The 18,586-nt window shown below is 47.0% G+C and overlaps 1 protein-coding gene across 2 annotated transcripts in view; it reads right to left on the bottom strand.

The window, feature by feature from the left end:
• Positions 1–18,586, bottom strand: part of ACACA (acetyl-CoA carboxylase alpha) — a 240,065-nt gene that overhangs the window by 14,080 nt on the left and 207,399 nt on the right. Inside the window, exons 51-53 of one of the 2 annotated variants that reach the window (XM_052657739.1) lie at positions 12,921–13,098; positions 10,748–10,860; positions 1,869–1,975 (exon numbers count right to left, since the gene is read on the bottom strand). In XM_052657739.1, coding sequence (XP_052513699.1) covers positions 1,911–1,975; positions 10,748–10,860; positions 12,921–13,098 — 356 coding nt within the window. In that variant the 3' untranslated portion in view covers positions 1,869–1,910. The remainder of the gene's footprint in view (positions 1–1,868; positions 1,976–10,747; positions 10,861–12,920; positions 13,099–18,586) is intronic. The other variant, XM_052657738.1, reaches the window with a different exon arrangement.

An 18,586-nucleotide genomic window follows, 5' to 3' on the forward strand; every position in this document is an offset into this window, starting at 1 on the left:
CTCCTTACAAATCACTTATTAATTACAAAGGGGGAAGATGGAAACTTTACAGTGGATTAACCCAGTGAACAAATCCTTAAACAAGGAGTCAAAGCTGACCAGCACCAAGAGCAGGACAAGCTGACGTCATGTGCCTCCTGACAAAATGTCCTGAGGAGGACATGGCATCACTTTTGCAATATTCCTGCCAAAAATGCATAATCTGAATCTAACCCCAGGGAAATGTAACACAGACCCAAATTGTGGGACATGCTATAGAGAGTGACCTGGACTTTCTAAACAATGTCAAGATCATGAAAGACAAAGCAAGGGCAAAGAACTATCCCAGATTAAAGGAGACAAAATCCTGGAGGACAAATGGCAACATGTGCTCTGAGATTAGATCTCAGATCTGGAACAAACAAACAAACAAAAAAGCTAGAAGGCCGTAAAGGACATTATTAGGACAGCTGGTAAAATTTTAATATGAATCATGGGTTAGATGGTAGTACTGTATCAAAGTTATAGCTTCTGAGTTTAATAAATGTATTTTGCTGATGTAAGAGCAAGTCTGTTCTTAGAAACATACACTGAATATGTATGGACAAAGGAGTGTGATGTCTACAGATGATCTCAGAGTTCAAACAAAACGCGTACGTGTGTGGCGCGAGTGAGCGAGGCAGCACGTGCGTGTGAAAATGGTAAAGCGAGTCAGACAAGATGGCAACAGCAGGTGAATCTGAGAAAAGGGCATCTGGAGTTCATTGTACCATTCTTGTAACTTTTCTATAAAATGTTATCAAATGGAAAAAGTTAGAAAAATAAGTGCCTCCCCCAAAAAAGTTTATCTTGGCCCCCTAGTGCGTATGATCAGTCACCCAAAGCTAATTCATACAGGGCACCGCTCTAAGTGCTTTTCATCCATTAACCTGTTTAACCCTTACAACAACGTTAGGAGGCTGCCATTCCTATTCTCCTCCTCTTACAGGTGAGGAAACCCAGGCACTGCTTATTTATGTGACTTATCAAGGGCACAGAGCTAGAACGGGGCCAAGCCGGGCCCCGCGTGCAGCAGCCGGGCCCCGCGTGCAGCAGCCGGGCCCCGCGTGCAGCAGCCGGGCTCCACACACAGCACTGTGCTGTGTGTGTTCCTGGGTGATGTGTACATGTGTTTTGGTGGTGGTATCCCTTAAAACCTTAGAAAAGGCTAAATCAGAGGACAGCAGATTCCTGCCTGAGGAAGCTGAGGCGCCACCTCAGTCTCATTCCACAACCAGAGCAAGACAACGTGGCCAATAAACCCCACTCTGTGAGTGGCTAGGACATCGCCCCCTGTTACAGGCATACCTAGAGAATACTAAAAAATGCGGAAACAAGTACAAAAACATCAAATCATAACATCAAAGGTCACTGATCACAGATCACCATGAGGAATATAATAATAATAATGAAAAAGTTTGAAAATGCAATAAAGCTAGGTATACCTGTAATTGTACTTGTTATGGTGAAATCAAATAACACTCTCAAGCAGGAGTGCACGCTACAGGGAAATCGCTGGTGAAAGGAAGAGTCAATCGAAGCAGCAGACCTGACTTTTTGTTTTATTTTAAGAAACTGCCACAGCTGCCCCAACCTGCAGCAGCCACTGCTCTGATCAGTCGGCGGCCATCAACATTAAGGCAAGACCCTCCACCAGCAAAAGGATTATGATTCGCTGAAGGTGGAGATAAATGGTGAACACTTTTTAGCACTGAAGTCTTTTTAAATTAGGGTATGTACATAGTTTTTCAAGACAGTATATATAATGCTACTGCACACCTAACAGACGACAGTATAGTGGAAGCACACTCTTCTATGAACTGGGAAACCACAGAAGTCACGGCACTCACTTGATCAATGTTCACTTTATCGTGGTGATCTGGAACTGTGGCTCAGCGGTCAAGAATCTGCCTGCCGATGCAGGGAACAGGATTAGATCCCTGGGTCAGGAAGATCCCTGCAGAAGGAAATGGCAACCCACTCCAGTACTCTTGCCTGCAAAATCCCACAGACAGAAGGGCCTGGTGGGCTACAGTCCGTGGCTCTGAAAAGAGTAGGACACGACCTAGTGACTAAACAACAACTGGAACTGAACTCACAAGACCCCTGAGGCCCTACGAGACCAGCTGGGAAGATCACAGCCCTGCTGGGGGCCCAGGGACGGCAGGGCCGAGCACGCGGCTCAACAGGGGCTTCCAGACCCTCACAGCATGCCCCCCTAGGTCAACAGCATCCATTCCGATATGTGCCCCGTGTGTAACACACACCATTTATTGAGCATTTCCCGTGCGCCAGGCGCTGCACTCCATGATTTCAGGAACACACAGCTCAGAAGTCACCACAGCTCAGACTCGGGTCTGGTCAGCAGCTAACACTGTGGCTGCCAGCAGACCACCTCAGCGTTATTGAATGCCTTCCAAGTTGCTTCAGGTCCACCATCTCTAATCCTTATACTAACCCAACCTTACAGACAGGGTCTGAGTACACCAAGGCTCTGAAATGTGACAGAGACTTGCCCAACGGCACCCAGCTCTTAGGTAGAGAAGTCAGATTTACACTTGGCTCTGGCTGTCTTGGAAGCCTGTACGTTAAATAGTACCTAAAGTGGCTAAGCAGTGACCACAGGAGGGCAGTTGGCCAGAGTCTGGTCCAGTGTTAGGCGGAGTTAAGAGCACAGCTCAGCACTGGGTGCAGAGTGGGAGGACTTCTGGGCTTAGGAACAGGGCATTCTGGGAACAAGGCCTTGGAGGGATAACTGGCCCCTTTACCAGCAAGCGGGACAAGAAGGCCAGTTCCCGGACTAACAAAATTCTCATCCACCCAGTCAAGCTATTCTAGAGCTCTGAAAGAATAATGAAATAAACCCCCTCCGACAGCCTGGCCCTCCGGAAACTAGGAGGATCCCAGAGTATCCCCCGAAGCCTGCAAGGTCTGATTCCTTTGGCAATGCCTCTGATTATAGTTCAAGACCTACCTCCCCAAAAGCAGCAAAGCAAGGCAAAGACATTAGTAGAGAAGGTATGCATTTTTAAATGCCCGTGAGAAAGATGAGTGTACCTAAAGAGGGGGAATAAAAGATTTTCTCAATTTTATTTTCTGCAAATAAAAAGGCTGCTCTTCAGCTGGTTACACACCCTTGTGCAGCACACGGGGCCCCATCTCCTTGTACAGCAAAGCAGCCAGTCCCGGTAATGATTTAGGGGAGATTAACAAATATGTCAATGTCTATTTTCTGCTTAATTTAAAAGCGGCGTCTATAAAGATTTTTGACTTCTGAACCCTGTTCTCCTGGAAGAAAGGAGGTAAGAATGAGGAGGGGGATAAAGAGTGATTATCCTATCATTGATCGTTTGTCAGGAGCATTTCTTATTCACTGGACTATTGTAAAAAGCTAAGCTCTCGATCAATCCTGTAAGCTCCCTGTACAATTAAATATCTTGGAATGGTTTTCTTTCTTTTCTAGCCAGATTGCAGGGCCTCAGGGTTTTTAGGGAAGCAAGCCGGCATGTGTGCATGTGTTTAAGAATATGCCTCAGAGACGAAACTCATTCTTTCTAGAATCTTACTTTAGGACAAGGCTGAAATGGGAAAAGAGAGGTAGGTCACTCCCATGTCCTTCCTTCTTCCCCCAAAATGGAAAACCTAAAAATCCAGCCTTACAATGAAAAATGTTTAAAGAGGGACTTCCCTGGCAGTCCAGTGGCTAAGACTCTCAATGCTCGGGGCCTGGGTTCAGTCCCTGGTCAGGGAACGAGAGCCCGCATGCTGCAGCTAAAGATTCCACGTCTTGCCACAAAAATCAAAGACTCCGTGGGCCCTAGCTAAGACCTGGCGAGCCAAATAAATAAGTAAGTATTTTTTAAAAATGTTTAAAGAGTTAAATGCAAGAAGAGATATTATTAGTGTGCTCTAATGAAAGGTAACAGTATTGAGATGTTCCCATACACTCATGTGTAAGTACTGTTCATCTCCTTTCATCTTCATGACAAAAGGTTGCTGTGACTTTATCGACAGGGAAACGGAGGAACACAAAAAGTGAAGTCCAAGGCCACAAAGGCGGAAATGGTGGGGCTGGATTTGCACTTAGGCAGTCCGGCTTCAGAGTCCATACTTTTGAAGTGAAACAAGTTAAACTGACTTGCAAGTGTCCACAGGACGGCAGCCCATCAGGTGTCCCCCTGGGGCCAGGACAGAAGGAAAAGCCACCTCTCTCCGCCAGGAGGTCAAAGCTGAAGAGAAGTTTCAGAGGAGAACACTGATTTCAGCAGCAGAGGTGTTTCTACCCAGCCTTGACCCTGGGGGAGGCAGGAGGAGGCCGACCTTATCCTAGGCATGGCAGACCATCCTATGGAGTAGGATTTGGTGGGGAGGGTGAGACTTTCAAAGCTCATAACAAAAGTCAGAGTGGTAGGTTAAAACTTCTCCGCTCAGCCAAAGGCACTGGGTGACCTTGCAGAAATTTCTTTCCTTTTCTGAGCCCTCTCTCATTTATGGAACAACCATCCTAATCGGGCAAATAGGAAAAATGTTTTATAAAAGAATGTGATACTGAAGAATGTGTGTTCTTTTAATTCTTAACTTTTTCTTTTTTTAGTTCTATGAAGAAGCCTGTGTAAATTTAAACCCAATTCTAACTTTTATGGGCGCTTCTTCTTCCTCGGAAGAAAGCAATTTGCTTTGATTGGTTAAATACTTATAATGCTAGAGAAAAAGGACTAGATCACCCTCCCCACTAAGCTCCTGAATATCTCAGCTCTTAGAACACACACCCATTCCTCAACCTGGAGACTAAAAAATCAGCATAAAAAAAGACTGGAATCTTATTAAGATTCAGAAGTACAACCGTAAGTAGCTGTTTAAAAAGATCTATGTAACCCCATTTTCTATGCTGAAAGAAATTTCTCTACAAAGATAGTAAGATAGGATGCAAAGGAAAAAAAAAACACACCACCAACCCTGCAAAACGATTTCTGTACCCATAACGGGTGTGCCTCTCTTTACCCAAAAGCATTCTTGAAAAACTGTGTAAATCAGATCCTGTTTTTAATGCCTTAAGGGAGCTATTTAGAAGGAGCCTACAGTGACTCCTTTGGTAAAGCAAATAATCCTTTTGTAATGGGAATAATTTCTCCCAATGTATCTTTTTCTTTTCTTAAATCCCATTTTCATATATCTGCTTTCCTTCAGAGGGAGCTATACCTATTTAAATACAGCTGTATTTGCATATTGATTTTAACAGCAACCCTCTCAAGGGACATTTAACCCTGAGGTTCCTTAGTGCTCTGCTAAGGTGTTAGTCCTCTACTGTTCATATTTTTAAGAATCCTTATAGTCAACCCAGAGATTTCCAAGTGGGACTAACAAACAGATATTAAATATATTACTTCCCCTGAAGCCTTGTCCTCTGGACCGCCCTGCACACATCCCACACAGAAGGCTCAGCAAACAGCGCAGATTCTCTGAGTTCTAGTGGCAGGAAGCCTGGCAGTCTGTTTTCTTTCTCCAGGTTGCTCTCCCTAAGGTGGAAGGACAGGGATCTGAGTCACCGGGGACCCAGAGGGGAAGAGGGTCCCTCTGACAAGTTCTGACGACAACCCTGGGCAGGCAGAAGCTTAGGTTCAGTCTACAAAAGGCCTGCTGGGCCCCTCCAGCCTGATGGACTTGTGATTCACTCCTTCCTGGGAAGAGGCAAGCCCAGATGCTCCAACAAACAAAACCCGATTAACAGGTCACACCAAAAGGACCCCTTCTTCCCAGAAGAAGCTGTCACGACTGCACTAGACTGAATGAGGCCAAAGAGCTTCTGAACCAGTGCGATGAGGTGGGTTTTAAGCTGGGCCTCCTTCAGAGGGGGTTCCCCTGGTGGCTTAGACCGTAAAGAAATCTGCCTGCAACGCAGGAGACCTGAGTTTGATCCCTGGGTCAGGAAGACCCCCTGGAGAAGAGAATGGCAACCCACTCCAGTATTCTTGCCAAGAGAATTCCATGGACAGAGGAGCCTGGCTGGCTACAGTCCATGGGGTCATCATAGTCAGACATGACTGCAGGACTAACAATTTTCACCTTCACTTCCTTAAGAGGGGAGGCACAATCCAACCCTCGCCTTCATGATTTAACCTTCAGCAGTCTTCCTATCACGGAGACCAGGGCCTGGGGGCCTTGGTGCCCCCAGGAGGACACTCCATGTACAGCACAGGGAGGGCCAAAGGCCACTCCCCAGGCTGACTGGTAGGGCTTCTTTCTTTCCTGTGCTCAGCTTTCTAGGCAGGGACACTGCTTCCTGCTCCAACAGGCCACGGGGGCTTTTCCGCTTACAGCATCCCAAAGAGGACACAAAAGATGGAATGGCACACGGGGCGCAGCGACTCCATCATCTCTGCCAGAAAGAGCAGCTCAGCTGAGTCCCCTTAACTCAAGGACGTGTCCGTTTCCTGTCATCCTGGTGGCTAAAGGGGAAGCTCAGGAGGGAAACAGGCCTGAGGATCTTCAGACACATTGATCCTCACCCACAGCCACAGTACTCCCTCTGTGCCCGGGGTGCCACAGGCTGGAAGGCGTGGGGGTGAGGGTAGGTGTGCGTGCAGATCTGGGCAGGGGCAGCTCACCGGGGCTGCCTCTGCCTGCATCCGATCACCACTCCCAGGGCATGCTCCGTCCTCATGGGCACAGCCAGTGCACAGCATGGCAGGCTGCCCGGCTGTCCGGGAACAGGGCCATGGCTAAGACGTGTGTCTGGAGAAGAAAGCAGCTCCACCAAGCAGCCCCTAGGTCCGGGTATTCTTTGCACTGAGGACAGGGGCTGGAGGGAGCATAACAGTGGCTTTGCACTTGGACTGGACGGCTTCCCCTCCACCTAAATTGATTCGTCACTTCCCTCTGAACACAGGAAGAGGGCGAAGATTTGGGAGGACCGTGCATCACGGCATCAAGAGGCCAGGCTGTGAAGGCCGACCCGCTCCCCGGCCACCCTGCCTGTCCCAGAGGTAGAAGGATGTCAGAGCGAGACAGGGGAGGCCTTGGCGGGCTGCGCGCTGCTTCCAGAGATGGAGCTTAATTTCCTCAAGGCAACCAGATGGGAGGACATGCTCCCCTTGGCACTGACTCTGCCAAGCCTCGGTTCCGAGGACTCAGGGTCAGAACCTGTCCAGCAATGCAAGATTCCGGGATCTGGGACGACACCGCATTTTTTGCTGGGGCAATTATCCCCTTTTCCTTCATCAGGGGCCAATCTACACACTAATTTCATACTCTCTGTTGTAACCAGAGAACTGTACACTAGTAATTCACCACCACTATCCAAACTAACTGGATAAAATGACAAACGGTCATTTTCTTAAAAATAAAAATCCCGAAAGAGATGAAGTTACTGTTCAGTTGCTAAGTCGTGTCTGACTCTTTGCAACCCATGGACTGCAGCATGCCAGGCTTCCCTGAAGTCAGCTGTTCAAAATTAAATTGTTTACTCATTAAGTATTTTTAATGAGTAAATACTATTTACGATTTTGACCACCATCAGTCACCGTGCACTGGTCTAAGTGACTGAACGGCACGCTCCCCGGGCCGAGGCCGACTGGGAAGAGACGGGGAGCACAGGACAACATCTACTCCCACAGGCTTCCTCCTGCAGCAGGTTCCTCTCGGGGCAGCTGGCTTCAGATCACAAAGGGAAGCGCTCTTGTTTAACTTTGATCAGGCTCAGTATTCAAGGAAAATCGGAGGAAATCCTGAGAAGAGCGGCACACAGGGAACCAGAAATTCCCTTGTGGTCACCAGCGTATATTTTGTATCTTGGATGACTTATTTAACGCTTCCTTCTGCCTCAATCTCCCAATCTGGAAAATTAAGTCATTTTCACCCATTTTGTAGAAGAAAAAAAGGCATTTTGGCAGTCTGCTTCTAGGCACAAAGAAAGGAGCCAGAAGCTGATGTGAACCCCAAAGGAGCTGGCTTTGTGACACTGTTCCCGTTACACCGCCGCTGATCTGTCCTGTCACAGCACGCCTGAAGGTCCATGGTCTCCCCATCCGACCGAGAGCGCCTGAGAGACGGGACTGCTGCTGCTGCTTCCCCATTTCCTTCCCTATGCCACTCGCTCCCAAAGTGGGCCAAAGCCACCCAGAGTGCTCGACTCCAAACATGGCACCTGCTGCTGCTTCTGATGACTAGGATGGAGAGGAAAGGATGCCAGTCCCCACATCTGGAAGGTGCTTTGCAGATTCAGAGCAAACGCACATTCATCCGATCCTGACGCTGACCAGGAAGGGGCGGTGGCCCCCACTCTCCGGATGAAAGAACAGATGCTTGGAGAAGTTCAACAACCTTCCTGCGAGTAACACACCCAGGACCTGTACACACTCATCTCACTCCACACGCACATGCAGGAGACACAAGCGATATGGGGTTGATCCCTGGGTGGGAAAGATCCCCTGGAGAAGGAAATGGCAACTCACTCCAGTATTCTTGCCTGGAGAATCCCATGGGCAGAGGAGCCTGGTGGGCTACAGTCCATGGGGTCGCAGAGAGTCAGACACGACTGAGCAACTAACACTTTCACTTTCTTTCATTTTTCCTCCAGCTCCACTGCTCATGTTCTAGGCTGCCCCAGGACAAAGCCTGCTTCATGTTTAGCCCACTGAGGAGTCTTTCTCTTTTGCCATTTTGGTCAAGGTTAAATAAATCTGATTTTCTTCAGTGTGGATTGGAAATTGATAATGAGATGATTTGTAACAAATGATTAAATGGCCATCACTTGGGAAGCTCCTCCTTTTCCCCTTCCCATGTCTCAAAAGTTGAAAGGTGCTGGGTGAAGGTGGGAGCGATGTCATTTGCCTCCCAGCCCCACACCCCTCACCCTCCAGCCACTCTGCAAACAGATGTCAGAGAGGATCCCTCTGCCTACCACCCAGTTACTCTGAACGGATGATAACAGCCATTGGGGGGTTAAAAAGAGGCAGTGAACCCCCAGTTAATGAGGAGGAATTCAGCAGGCAGTGTAAGATAAATGGAGCTCTCTCTGCTTCTGCTGGAGTCAGCATGAACTGCGGCCCTGCGGCTTGTTTGTGGCAAATGGAGTGCGCGAAATATCAAAGGGCAGTGATCCAGAAGAAGACCGACTTTGACAAATTTTAAATTGGCCAGAAAGAAAACCAGCAAAAAAAAAAGAAAGAAAGAAGAAGAAGAAAAAAAAAGGAAAAAAGAAAAAAAAAGAGAGAAACAATTATGCAATTCGCAGTGTCCTGCAATTGTGGCGTTGCTGCCTTTGTACGGAATGAGGGGTTAAAAACTGCTGCAACGATCGCCGGATGCTGGGAGCAATTATGAGCATCTGAGCGAGATGCTTATCGGTGGCTGAAGCTTTTAGAGCTCTCTCTGTGTACAGTTGTGAGGAACTTGCACTTGAGCTGCAGTTACTTTAATTAAAGTGTATGGGGTTGGTCAGAAGTAATTATCCTGTTTGGAGAAGAAAGAAAGGGAAAAAAAAAAAAACACCTCAACAATTCTGGGTGGCAATAGATTTTAGAAACCTGGCCAATTTCTTGTTGTCTGTGTGCAGATCCTATAAAAGGATCAGGCTGTGCTGGGTGAGAGTTATTGGCAGTTGTTTCCTAACAGCAAACAATGGGACACGAACAGGGTTTATGGTAGCCCGAGTCGCTGTGTACAGCAAACACTTTGGAAAGCCCCATGGGCAGAGGAGCCTGGAGGGCTGCGTTCGTGGGGTTGCACAGAGTCGGACGCGACCTGCACACACGCTCGTGCATGGCTCAGGGCTCCAGAGTGAGGGCGGGCACACCCAGCAGCTTCTGTGTCTCTAGATGGGGAGGGTGTAGAGGGCTCACCAATGGTGCTTCACTAATTAAGCCATCACTTGGGACATAAAGAGCTGGCATCTCTTGTTTTACGTCTTCCATTCACTGGGTTTCACTACCTTTTACAGACAATCTCTCTGTTCCTTTAGAAAAAAACAAAATCAAACCGAACCAACAAACAAAAGATGATCTTTTACTAACATAGCAAAGGTCTCAGTGGGAGACCTGGGCAGAAAATGAGTGTTTTAAGAGACTTGGAAACTCTTTCAGGCTCTGGACTCAACACAGGGCTCCCACGGTTTAGTCCAATGTTCAAATCGCACGAGCCTTCCAAAAGCCCGGAAACAAGTGAGCAACCCAGTAAAGGCTGGACGCGCGGAGCACAGACGCTCCCGGGGCACTGCTGCCTGGCCTCTGCTGTACTTGCAGAGCGCGCGCTCTCTGCTCCCACTTCTCCAGCTCGGGATGGCCCTAGCATGCCGCTGGGCAAGGGCTGTGGCCTTCCCGTCCCGTGACACGGACTCTTACATCCCTCAGCAGTGAGGCGGGCTCGTCCAAAGAGACGAGCAGGCACGGGATACTTAGGCTGACCATGCTTTCTGCCTGGCCAGCCTGCCCCAACAGCGGTGTCCCGCTAACCACTCTGGACAAGGACATCCACAAGCCTAGAAAGATGAGCTGCTTGAACTGTAAGGAAATATCGGAAGGAAAATCGGGTGACTTTTGCCTTTTTAGGGCCCGCTTCCCCTCCTATTACACACGCTGTTTCATTCTACCAAGGTTCTTGCCATAGAGAGGACAGTAAATAAAGATGATCATGAATTTGATCAAATGCTTCAGCACCTCTGCCCCTGGCCTATGAATGCACTCATTGCAAATCAGCTGAACGGCTGACTTGCCAGGAGGACACGCAGACATACCCAGTCGCTCAGCCAAGTGGATGTAGACTGGGTCCACCCGACGCATGGTTTTCACCAGATCCTTTCTGCGGAATTTGATTTCTACTGTCCCTTCCGGCTCCAGAACGGATCCCCTGGATCAGAGAAAACAGAAGGGAGACAAAACAGAAACAGAGGCACTTTAACGAAAGGAGACAACAGAGAGAGGCCGGTTATAGTCTGTGAACCAGGAAATAGCTTCGCTATGGTTCTGCCCACCCTCGGTTCACAGAGGTAACCCTGGGGAGAGGAGCAGGCACCAGAGAGTCTAAGTGGGCTGCGAGAGAGGCCTGGCAGAGAGCAAATAAAATCATTCTCGTTATGACATGAGTCTACTTCTGTCTCAAAGGGAGAAGATACAGGGTCCACCATCTACAGCTGAGAAGGGTAGAAGAAGTCACATTTTCCAGAAAAAGAGAAGAAGGAAGTTGCTGCAGGTGCAGTGACAGTTGAACGATCTCCATCACGCATGCTGCGCAACGAGGGGCGCAGGTGCCGACCAGTCCCACTCACACACGGCAGTCTGCCGTTTGCACTCGGGCTCACGGGGCCAGGCCAAGCGGGAGAGGAAACAGCCTGCCGCCATGGAAATGACAGGGTGAAGGGCTTCAGGGTCACTTCTAGAACATACTGATGACGTTCTATTACCACGAAGTTCACCCTAAACACCTTTAAGAAAATCTTCTACACATGAAAAAAAATTATATACATACGTATATTATTTTACATTTATACAATTTTTTAAGTGTAGAAGGTTTTATTAAATATATATATATATACACACATAGTGACTTCCTAGGTGCACCTGTGGTAAAGAATCTGCCAGTGCAGCAGTGCAAGAGACATGGGTTCAATCCCTGCGTGGGGAACATCCCCTGGAGTAGGAAGTGGCAACCCACGCCCTTATTCTTGCCTGGAAAATTCCATGTTCAGAGGAGCCTGGCAGGCTACAGTCCATGGGGTCGCGAAGAGTCGGACACAACTGAGCAGCTAACACATTCACTGGTTGATATGTGTATGTGTATGTGTGTATACATATATAATCTGGTATCAGATCAGAGGCTAAGCTGGGACTTAAAAGTCAGTCCTTAAGTATAGAACGTTAGCACAGCGATTTGACAATAAAACCACTGGATTCTCTTAATCAGCTTTTGAAGTAAGAGGCTGAAATTTTGGGGAAAGGGGAGACATAAGTGCTCTAACAAAATGACTGGATATACGGACTGGCGTGGAAATGTCAAGGAAATATGACGTAAGATTTATGAAAGGGCTGAAAACAGATCACGAAAGGAAGTTGGATTTGGTCCATTTTGTTTCAGGCGCCAATGACTAATGGAAGCTTGGGATTTTCACTGCAGTTCTCTGCGAACTGCGAACACTGCTCTCCAAGCCTCGAGGGAGGCACTGGCCCTGGGGGAGAAGCTTGGGTTGGAACCAAAGAACGTGGGTGCCGCGAAGCACCTCAATGGTCATCCAGCTCGTCCCACAGACAAGGGGAAGCAGCTCAGGGAGTGAGGACTGCTCCCCTCTAGCCTGAGGCAGGGTCTGGTGAAGACTCCAGGACTCCAGACTAACAGCTCAGTCCTTCTGCCCCACCTCGCTGTAAGCCACCTCTGCCACACACCTAAGAAAGAGATAGTGAGGGACTTCCCTGGCGGTCCAGTGGTTGAGATTCCGCCTTCCAACGCAGGGAGTGTGGGCTCGATTCCTAGTCGGGGAGCTAGGATTCCATATGCCTCGTGGCCAAAAAACCAAAACATGAAATAGAAGCAATACTGTTACAAATTCAAAGGAGACTTTAAAAATGGTCCATATTAAGAAAAGAAAAAAAATATTAAAAAAAAAAAAGAGATACTGAATAGGTCGATCTGAACAACGAATAGGAGACAGTCTCTCAAGTTGGGGGTCCCAGATGGAGAACTTCAGGGTAAAAGAATCGAGGGTGGGGGATCACACTGGGGAAGTCTGACTCCAGCCTAGCTCCCTTCTCGTGCTGGCGGATGCTACCTAGCAAGCCTAGCTTTGTGACCCTGGAGGCCTCTGGGGACAGTCTGAGTCAGATAAAGGCCCCTTGGTTAGACAGGCTCTACCGGAGGACACCCCACAGCGAGAGGCTCCCCAGGGGCAGCAAGAGGAAGCACGGAAGGAGCGCTACCTGCTCTCTCGGTCCGCGTACATTTCCATGTGCCGCGGGTTGATGGTGGGGTCAATCACCACCCAGGAGCCACCTCGGAGCTCGGCCTGAGGAGGGATGTAGACCATCACGGGCTGTGAGCACTCCCGTAAGCCATCCACGATGTAAGCGCCGAACTTCAGCACTTGGTCGTACATATCTGGGGAGAAAGAGACAAATCAGAGGCCATGAAGCGGTGCTTCCAAACACTGTTCCCATCACGGTACACAGAGAAAAAAGGCTGCTCGTGGCCAGAGGCGACAGGTCTGGGGGTGCAGCCACCCCAGGTCCTGGATACTAAAGCGGCTGGTGTTCCCAGCTGTGCCCTGTTTAAGACGCCAGGTGACCTTCAAAAGCACGCCAGTTGTGCACTGTCTGGGTGTCCCTGGTGGTCTAGTGGTTAAGAATCTGCCTGCCCCTGCAGGGGACACGGGTTCAACCCTTGGTCCAGGAAGATCCCACATGCTGCAGGGCAACGATGCCCATGTGCCACAACTGCTAAGCCTGTGCTCCACAACACAAGTCACTGCAACAAGAAGCCCACACCACAACGAGGGGGAGCCCCTGCTTGCCGCAACTAGAGAAAGCCCGCGCAGTAAAGGAGACCCGGCACCGCCAAAACTAAAATAAATACATCTTGAAAAAAAAAAAGTGCACTGTCTTTCATGAGATACAGGGTGCAGGCCCTGTGGACCGCATCTCCATTTTACATCTTCCCTGAATTTCTGTACTCAGGTTTCACCACATTAATTCACACTCGCTCTACCAGTGTTGAGTATTTTTCATGTCAATATGTGATCTCTCTCACTACATTAAGTTTTCTGAAGGAACTATTCAAGCTCTTTTCAATTCTTCTCATGATACTTAGCATATGATAAGCCCTCCGAATGCACAGCTAATGAAACTGGATCCTTCAAATATTTTATCTCCAAAAAACTGCATTTCTGCATCCCCAGGGTCCTGGCCGGTGCCTGGAACACAGTGCTCAGTAAGTGTCTGCTGAATAAATGAATGAGTACATGCAGGCTTTGCAAAACACACAGCGAGAAAGAAAAAATCAATTCTTTATCAGTTGCATTTTTATCAGGGTATCAATGAGAGAAAACGTTTTAAATGCATATGTATTTATTGGAAATATCACACAACCACAGGAAAAGAGGAACCACCCCTTTATTCTGCAAAAGAGCATGCTTTGTAACACCCGTCCGCGCCCCCTCCCCCCCAGCCAAGGCCAGAAGCAGCCTCAAGAAAAGGGACCCCTGGTGTGAAAATAGAGTCAGTCCTCGGAAAGCGGGATCAGTTATTTATTTCCCAATAATCTATGGCTTTTCCCCATTTCCTAGCTCACTGAAGTCTAAACACTGCTAAAGTTTTAGGTTTATGATTCCAGATGTTTAATGAGTATTTCAGTGGAACCACAATGGATCCTTTGAAGCACCAAAGAGCAGGTTCAACTGAGTTCAAACTTTCCTATCAAAGAGAGGATCTCAATTTGGAATAAATCAGTCTGGAAAGCCAAAGCAAAGAAGGATTTTTTCAGGAACTTAAGAGCAGACCAAAGAGAAATTGCTTTCATTGTAGTTACTGGCAAATTACACTGCTACCTTCTCCAAAGTAAAAACGGCCCTCTCTCTATATGAATCATCAGTGAGCACAAGGGAACTATGGAGGAAGTGCGCCTCTCTCCACCGCTCCAACCTGGCTGGCTGGTCTGTGAAGGAATCCCCCAGTTCAGAAGTTGCCCCAGGAAAAACTCTATGTGGAATGTGAATGGTCATACACTCCGCATATATGATCTGAACAAAGACATTTATTCCTTTGCGAGGAAAGCAAAGATCCAAAAAATTTACTGCTAATTACCCAACTGCTGTATGAAGAGCAGGGAATAAAGGACTTTAAGCGCTTTACGCTAATTCCGTGGTTATGAAAATAATTGCTCAGTTCAAATTATTTTAACTAAATTAATTCTTCAGTGGATATTTCAACCAGAGCTACATAATAAAGTAATTGTGTAATTAGCAGTACATTTTTCAGTGCTGCCAAGAGTATAGTCTCAGCGACTGAGTAACAGAAAGGAGTGGCCCTCAGTGGTATCATGCGCAGAGAAGAAATGGGAAGCGGAGATGAAACGACAACGTGGAACAACAGGAAACGGCACAAAACAGTCGTTCCATGTGAAAAACAAAAAGTAAGTTAAGAGGCAAATGACTGTGTTTCCAGCCTCTTCGCTCACTTCTGTTGGGGTTGGGTTTTTTAAGTCTTCACTGAATTTGGTACAAGATCGCTTCTGTTGTTTATGTTCTGGTTTTTGGCCTGTGAGGCATTTGGGATCTTAGTTCCACGAACAGGGATCAAACCTGCATCCTTTTGCATGGGAAAGCAAACTATTAACCACTGGCCCACCAGAGAAGTTGGCTCCGTTAAAGACATGTCTACATCAAAATCCAGCTCTGTACTATGATGAACAGACCCAGCTCCCAAAAAAGGAGAGGACTTCATTCAAAATGTACTTCCCGTGTATAATTTAAAAAACCTTGATTTTGTGCATAAGCAAATTGTTTGGGATAAAGCTGAGTATGTGTGCATTTTATTTTTGTGAAATGGACTTTGGTCCCTCTTTTTATCTTCACAGCTAGCTTACTGTATACCAGGGAGCATGACTGCATATACACACACGTATGAATCAATCATCAGAAAACTTCTTCTTGTACCCAAGTGACAGGTGAGTAAACTGAGGCTTAAGCAAGTAAGAGGCAGAGTTGAGACTTTGAACCTAGATCTTTCTGGCTCTTATTAAGTCAACATTCTACTATTACATTCTTTTTTTTTTTTTTTTAAGATTTTTTGATGTGGACTATTTTTGAGTCTTTAATGAATGGGTTACAACATTGCTTCTATTTTGTGTTTTGGTTTTTTGGCCACGAGGCATATAGGATCTTAGGTGCCCAACCACAGATGGAACCCACACCGCCTGCCTTGGGAGATGAAGTCTTAAGCACTGGACCACTGGGGAGGTCCCTTTGCTGCTACATTCCTAGCCCACCACTGTTAATCTGAGAAAAGAGCATGAGACCAAAATAATCTGCTGTCCTGCATCTGACGCAACAGCTGAGCCAAATGAAAGCCTCAAGAGAGACATGAATAAATGAGTATTTCTGAATTTTGCCTGGACTTTTGATTATGTTCAGAGATAGCAGAACTTGTACTAGCAGCTTTGTGCAGGGCTTGGATCTGACTGCCAAACAATTATCTTCAGGCCTCCAAGACTGTGAGCAGAAAAGAAGCATCAAGCTTCACTGAACCTGACAAGTTCGGAACGGAAAACAATGCCCCCATCTAACCTGGACCATCAACAGCCCCCTCACCCCTCCACCCCCGCCAATCCAAACCATCAAAACACGCAGAAAGCAACAAAGGCTGTTAGAATATCATAAACACATGCACAAACTCTACACACAACATGCTTGTACTGGGTCCCAGCTGCCCCAAACCAGACATTTCTGCAAGGCAGGTTGAAGCGCTTAGCAACAATCTGAATCACATTTGTTTGAAATCCCTTCATATTTCAGAGACAGAGCAAAAGCACGGCCAGAGCAGCAGGAGAAGGGGGATCCCCAAGGGTTTCGGCTAGACATCAGTCTGGGGAACTGTAAAGCGATGCATATGCTGACTGTCAATTCTTGGAGCTGAGAAACGCAATGGGAATGGAAAATACTGATAGGTTCATCCTCGGAGAGGCGGGAGCCTGCAGATTTCCAAGTGTTCTGAGCAAAACCCATCTGCGTCAATGGTGATCACGCAGCCTTCCCAGGGTGTTCTTGGCACCGCAGCACCAACCCTGTCTGGGGCCTTCATTATTACCCAACACGGATACTCCTCGGCGGCCACATGTACCAAACAAGGGAGGAGGGTGGTAGGGTGTTTCTGCAGTGCCCCACTCTCTCAAAACTGAGACAGATCTCATTGGCTTGGGGCGAGATTATCTTAGGAGCTGAAGGTAAACGTCAGGCGAACTCGGGCCACAGACACATCAAGTCTCTTATGAGTTCATTATGGCTGGCTGATGCGGTATTTCAACATCCAAGTAATCAGAGACTTTAAAAGAGACTTTCATTCCAGTTAAAGTTTTCAATAAATGTGTTTTTTTTATTGTTATTTATGACCCGTCCTGGGAAAAAATAATAAGTGTAACATGAAAAGCCGACTGAGAGTGACCCTGTAGCACCAGCAGTGAGGCAGCTTAATATCACTGGGATTTGCATCCTATCAAGCTATTCATGCTGAGGCTGGGACCCTGGTGCTAATTTCTAGTAAATTTCACGCTTGATGTCTCCCTGTTGTGGGTCATTGCCGGTTCGTCTAAATAAACTGCTTCCAAATGGCTCTTCCATCTAAATATTCAGCCAGTTTTTATAATTTAATTTTGCATTATGCTGAATAGCCTTCCGGCCAGATAGAGCTCATTGGGAGAAAAAGCACCAATACCATCTTGACATGCTTTTATTTATTTATTTATATTTTTACTGCTCGAATTAGACCTCCTAGGCCGACTAGTAAAGAGTTTTTTTTTTCCCCCCTCCACTAATGTCAATTTTCAGCATAGCAAGAGCTGTCTCTAATCTTTTCCTACTCATTACACACAATTTTGGAGTCATTTTACCCACAGTGCAGTCGGCTCCTGGCTGTGTGTTTGTGTGCACTCAGGGATGGCATAATTGTTTATTTTCCCTCCCTGCATAATCCCCAGCCAGTATTGAAACCCAAACTGCAAACATCTCCCCAAGGGATATGGAATGACTCTCAGCTTTGGTCCCTTTACATGAGATAATATGTAGGAAACATCCTGACCTGTATGTAAATATGAGGGGGGGAGGCTGTTCCTCCCCTCCCACTTCCACACTGTTCTCTATCTTCCCCAAAGCTTATTTGTCTTAAGCGATGTGTAAATGAATGCAGCAGCACCACAAATTCAGAAAACACAGCTGATCTTGTTCCATATCAGGCTAATAATTCATTTTTGATTAGGGATGGGGGTGGGGATGGGGAGTTACTATCTCATAGGTATAGACTTTTATGTCAGGGATGATGAAAAAGTTTGGGGTATAGAGAAGTGTGATGGTTACACAACATTGCGAGTGTATCTAATGCTGACAAATTATACATTTACAAATGGTTAATATGACAAACATTATGTTGTGTATATTTTACAATAGAAAAACCGTAACTCATTTTCTGAGTTCTTGCAGTTTCTTGTCACGGTCATCCCAAAGGAGAGGGGAGGTAGGTGGACAATTACACTTTCTCAGGAGCCCAGGTATTCTATTCTTGGCCTAGTACAGTAGGTCTTGTTCTGGCTCGTGGCTCTAAACTGTGCTGCAGGAGGTAAAATGGATCTGTGTTCTCATTTTTTAGCTAAACGATCTTGTGAAATTTACTTAACCTAAAGTCTCAATTTATGTAAATTGTGGATAATAATATAACTTACCCCTTAGAGGGGCTTGTTGTGACGATTATGTAAGATAATGCATGTAAAATGGTGAGTGCGGTGTCTGGTGAAAAGAGCTCAATGAATCTTAATTGTTGTTGCTCTTATGGTTACAGGGCGAGCAGCCAATCTGGGGCAGAGCCAAATGTGCAGGAGAATTAAG

Source organism: Budorcas taxicolor, chromosome 19, assembly GCF_023091745.1.
Source record: "Budorcas taxicolor isolate Tak-1 chromosome 19, Takin1.1, whole genome shotgun sequence".
Classification (NCBI taxonomy): domain Eukaryota; kingdom Metazoa; phylum Chordata; class Mammalia; order Artiodactyla; family Bovidae; genus Budorcas; species Budorcas taxicolor.